Here is a 4,465-nt window from a genome sequence, read left to right on the forward strand (position 1 = left end):
GCGGTAGCGGCCGCTGTGCGGGGGCCGCCGAGCAGCTGCAGCCGGCGCCGCGCAGACCCACGCTGGCTCCGTGCGCCATGGTCACCCACAGCAAGTTTCCCGCCGCCGGGATGAGCCGCCCTCTGGACACCAGCCTGCGCCTCAAGACCTTCAGCTCCAAGAGCGAGTACCAGCTGGTGGTGAACGCAGTGCGCAAGCTGCAGGAGAGCGGCTTCTACTGGAGCGCGGTGACCGGCGGCGAGGCCAACCTGCTGCTCAGCGCCGAGCCGGCCGGCACCTTCCTCATCCGCGACAGCTCGGACCGGCGCCACTTCTTCACGCTCAGCGTCAAGACCCAGTCGGGGACCAAAAACCTGCGCATCCAGTGCGAGGGGGGCAGCTTCTCGCTGCAGAGCGACCCCCGGAGCACGCAGCCCGTGCCCCGCTTCGACTGCGTGCTCAAGCTGGTGCAGCACTACATGCCGCCCCCGGGGGCCCCCTCCTGCCCCTCGCCGGCCTCCGAATCCTCCCCCGAGGTGCCTGAGCTGCCGCCCTCCCAGCCGCCCCCCGGGAGCCCGCCCAGGAGAGCCTATTACATCTACTCGGGCGGCGAGAAGATCCCCCTGGTCTTGAGCCGGCCCCTGTCCTCCAACGTGGCCACGCTCCAGCATCTCTGTCGGAAGACCGTCAACGGCCACCTGGACTCCTATGAGAAAGTCACCCAGCTGCCCGGCCCCATCCGGGAGTTCCTGGACCAGTACGATGCCCCGCTTTAGGGAGCGGAGGCCGGTGGGCGAGAGGGGCCGGGCTCCTCTCCCCCAAGGCACAGGCGCAGCACAAGAGTCCTCCGGAGCCACGACGACGGCCCCTCCCCCCGCAGCGGCAGGGGGCCTGGAGTGTGTTTGAGGGAAGGGGACCCACGCAGCCGGAGCGCCCCTACTCCAGCGTGGCCGGAGGGCCGAGCCGCGGTGGCCACCGCAGACTGGTGGACACTGCTTCTGCTTCCTCCACCCCCTCGGCTTCCCAGCGGGGTCGGCCCGGAGTGCTGGACTGGGGAGAACTGCCCACTGGCCGCGGAACCTGTTTGCTCTTTGATCTGGTTTAAACGCAGCTTTAAGCCTGAGCAGGTCTCCGGGCCTGGGAGGGGTGGACTGTGGCTGCAGAAGAGATGGCCGTTCTCTGTCCCCCCAGCTGCCCCCTGCAGCCCCCAGCCCGGTGAGCCGGCAACACGTGCCCTTCCCCTGTGCTGGAAGGACAAGGGGCGCACTGAAGGGGACCACTTTGCTCCCCTCTCCCCCCACTTTGGGACCACCACTAGGAATTTGGGGTCCTAGAGTATTTGGTGCCTGGGAGCCCAGGGCCCACCCCTGTTTTAAGGGGAAGTGGCATTTGGGAAGGAGGTGATAAGGCAGGTCAGCAGGTCAGCTGTTCTTTCTCGCTGGGTCACACCTCCTGCTGCGGGGGGGGGGTGTGGTGTGGGCAGTGGGGGAGGAGACGGCCCTCTTGGACCCCGGCTGGGTCCTACGGAAGAGCTGGGGGCCCTCTCTGTGCCTCCTGACTAGGTCTGGCTAGGAGATTTGCCTTAAACGTCCCTGCCCCATGGATAGGGACTGGCACACCAGGAGCCACACACGCAGCCGACGGGCAGCTGCGGGTTCAGGGAGGGCCGGCAGCGAGCCACTGGCGGGCGGGGGCGGGCCGGGCCTCCAGGACTGGGAGCCTTCAGCCTGGGGCCGGTGCTGGGTCCCCAGAGCAGGGCAGCAGGCCCACAGCCCCCCCCCCGCACCCCCCGCAGGCCCTGCAGAGCCCCCCACCTCAGCCCAGGCCTGGGGGCTCAGGCAGGAAGTCACCCAGAGGCCGGGCCCTGCCACCCCAGCCCCCAACCCTGCCACCGTCAGTGAACTTGCAGGAATGTAGCAGCAATGGAATTACCTGGAACTGTTCTTTTTTGGGGAGAATGAAACAAACCGTTTCTTGTGTCAGGTATTGGGCTGGATGGACGGCAGCTGTGTGTGGGGTGGTGTTTTCTTTTTTCTTTTTTTTTGGTTTGTTTTTAAATAATGTTTACAATCTGCCTCAATCACTCTGTCTTTTATAAAGATCCCACCTCCAGCCCGCCCTCCCCCCACCCAGGCCTTCGAGGCTGTTAGGAGATGCTTGAAGAACTCAACAAAATACCAGTCAAGTCATACTTTGCACATATTTATATTTATATTCAGAAAAGAAACATTTCAGTAATTTATAATAAAGAGCACTATTTTTTAATGAAAAACATGACTTGAGCCTTTGTATAATTTTTAAGGATGTATTTATTTATGCAAACAAGAAGTGGGAGGTGAAAAGATTTCCCAGAGACAGAATGGGAACAGAACAGGCGGATGGACTGAAATCCCCTGCTGAGGGGACACTGTGGGCCACTCCCTGGCCCGGACCGAACTTGTGCTGCAGTGGCTGCCGCAGCTTGACAGCGCTGAGACTTGGGCCCTCCCCACCTTGCTTTCTCTTTCACCTCCGCCCACGCGGTGCACCCGACAGAGGAAGGCAGCTCTGCCCCTCCATGCCCCACGCTCCGCGTCACAGCCCTGGCACTGACGCCAGGCAGCCTCTGAGACTGTACCAGAGGGGTAATTCCTGCCAGTCTGATTCAGATCTGAGCAGAATATGCAAAGCAAGTGTGAAGGAAGCCTTCAAAGGGCTTGCAGAGAGCTGTGGTCAAAGCTTTTAGAGGTTCCAGGCTATTCCGGGCGGGCGGGCACTCTGCCCCTGGGCAGGGAGGTGTTCCGAGAAAGCCTGACTTCGGGGTCCTGGCGGTAACCTGTGACCTGGGCACGGCGGGGTTCAGGGAGCGGGGAGGGGTGACCGCCTGGGCCCCTGGCTCTCACACCTCTGCTCCCCGTCCCTGGGAGCCCCAGGCCAGCAGCTGGCAGAGGAGTCCCGTAATTTGTTTATTTTTAGCCCCCCCACACACATTTAGAGGTGTCTGCACGCCCGTCCCACGCCCACCACGCCCACCGCGGCAGGTGTCGCCCCTCATCTCAGACACAGCTGTGGCTGCTCACCTGCCCGCTGGCCTCTGCTGCCTAGACCATGCTAGGTAAATATTTGTGATGGAGATGGGGGGGGCCTCTCAGGTCACGGAGGCGGAGCCAGGGCCCCAAGGCCAGGCCACTTGGGAGTATGGGAGAGAGGGTGGGAGCCAGGAGCACTGCAGGGGAAGTCCCCAGGGTTGCTCCTGGGCGGGGGCCCCCAACAGGGCCTAGTCAGCCCCCCAAGAGCTACCTGGAGTTTCAGCACTGGGGTCCGCCCAGAGGAAGAAGACTTGCCCTGTGCCATTTTCCTCGCCTGCTCCTCTTCCCTGCCCTTGCCCCCCAGCGGGAGGGGGCTGCCATTCCTCACACAGCCTCAGAGGCCTCTGTGGCCCCCGGGCCCCTAGCACCGGACAGCACAGCCTTATTTCCTGGACTCTGGGGTAAGAACCTAAAACCAGAGAGGGGCCAGGCCACGCTGAGTGGCCAGGACAGGGGCACACGGGGAGTGGGGGGTGCAGACTCGCCCCAGCCCTTGGGAGGACACGGAGTCAGGTGGTGGCGGGGTGGGGGGCACAGGGCCTGCTCCCCATGACTCCCAAGGGCAAGAGCCTGGGAGCGGGCAGGCTCGCCCCAGCAGCTTGGCTCGGCCCGGGAAGGCCCCGCTCTGCAGCAGCCTGACTTGACCTCGGGGCCAACCTCCTGCCCGGCAGCCGTTGAGCCCCGCTGGCATGCCCAGAGGGTCTAGCCTTCTCTGGCCCTGGCCAGGAGGACACTGCTCTCCCTGCCCCTCAGGGCTGACCATGCCCCCAGGGAGACCCCCAGCTGCCCTCGCTGCCCACTGCAGCCGCCTTCCCACACCTTCCGTGTCTCCATTTCCACGAGATGGGCCAAACCTCTGAGTTTGCGGATGAGGAAACCGGGACCCCGAGACACGAAGCCGCTTAGCCAAGTCCACAGGGCCAGCCAGTCTCCCTTCCACTGGTCTGCGGCCGGTGCTGCCCTGTCCTCACCTCAGCCCACCCCATGCCGAAGCCTTTCTGCCCTCTATCCTTTCAAGGAAAGACACCCCTCTTCCAGAGCACTTAAGGGGGCCTCCTCTGTCCTGGACTTCAGGGCGGGGGTGCGCCGGGGCCAAGATCTGCCAATGGTGTCCTGCAGGACCAGGGGACAATTTCCTGGGGCTAGAGCAGGACTGGGCCTCCAGGGAGCTGCTGAACACAGCTGGAGGTCCCGGGCTCAGGCGGTGAGAACCCCCCAAAGAGGCCCTGCGTTCGGGGGGCGGCCTCCTGGGGGGTCAGGGCCCAGACTAAGGCCTGCTCTGGGGGAGGGAAGAAAGGCAGAGCCCGAGGGATGGGGCTGGAAAAAGCCCGCACGGCGAGCCCCACCTCAAGGAATGGACAGGGTGGCCGGGGCTGGGGGCGCGCTCCCGGCCCCCGCAGAGAGGGCGCGCGGCAGAG

General features: G+C 64.2%; 1 protein-coding gene across 1 annotated transcript; it reads left to right on the forward strand.

Annotated features, from left to right (window-relative positions):
- The first annotated feature begins 6 nt into the window (after positions 1 to 6).
- SOCS3 (suppressor of cytokine signaling 3) lies at positions 7 to 1,438 on the forward strand. Its single transcript, XM_004695323.2, has one exon. It carries the CDS (start codon positions 78 to 80, stop codon positions 753 to 755), a length of 678 nt encoding a protein of 225 aa, XP_004695380.1. The 5' UTR covers positions 7 to 77; the 3' UTR covers positions 756 to 1,438.
- The last annotated feature ends 3,027 nt before the right edge of the window (positions 1,439 to 4,465 follow it).

The sequence above is a fragment of the Condylura cristata genome, unplaced genomic scaffold (assembly GCF_000260355.1).
Source record: "Condylura cristata isolate star-nosed mole 26May11 unplaced genomic scaffold, ConCri1.0 scaffold00060, whole genome shotgun sequence".
Lineage (NCBI taxonomy): Eukaryota > Metazoa > Chordata > Mammalia > Eulipotyphla > Talpidae > Condylura > Condylura cristata.

What these genes read in the sequence shown, in the direction of transcription:
- SOCS3 (XM_004695323.2), top strand. Translation starts at nt 78, where the DNA reads ATGGTCACCCACAGCAAGTTTCCCGCCGCCGGGATGAGCCGCCCTCTG.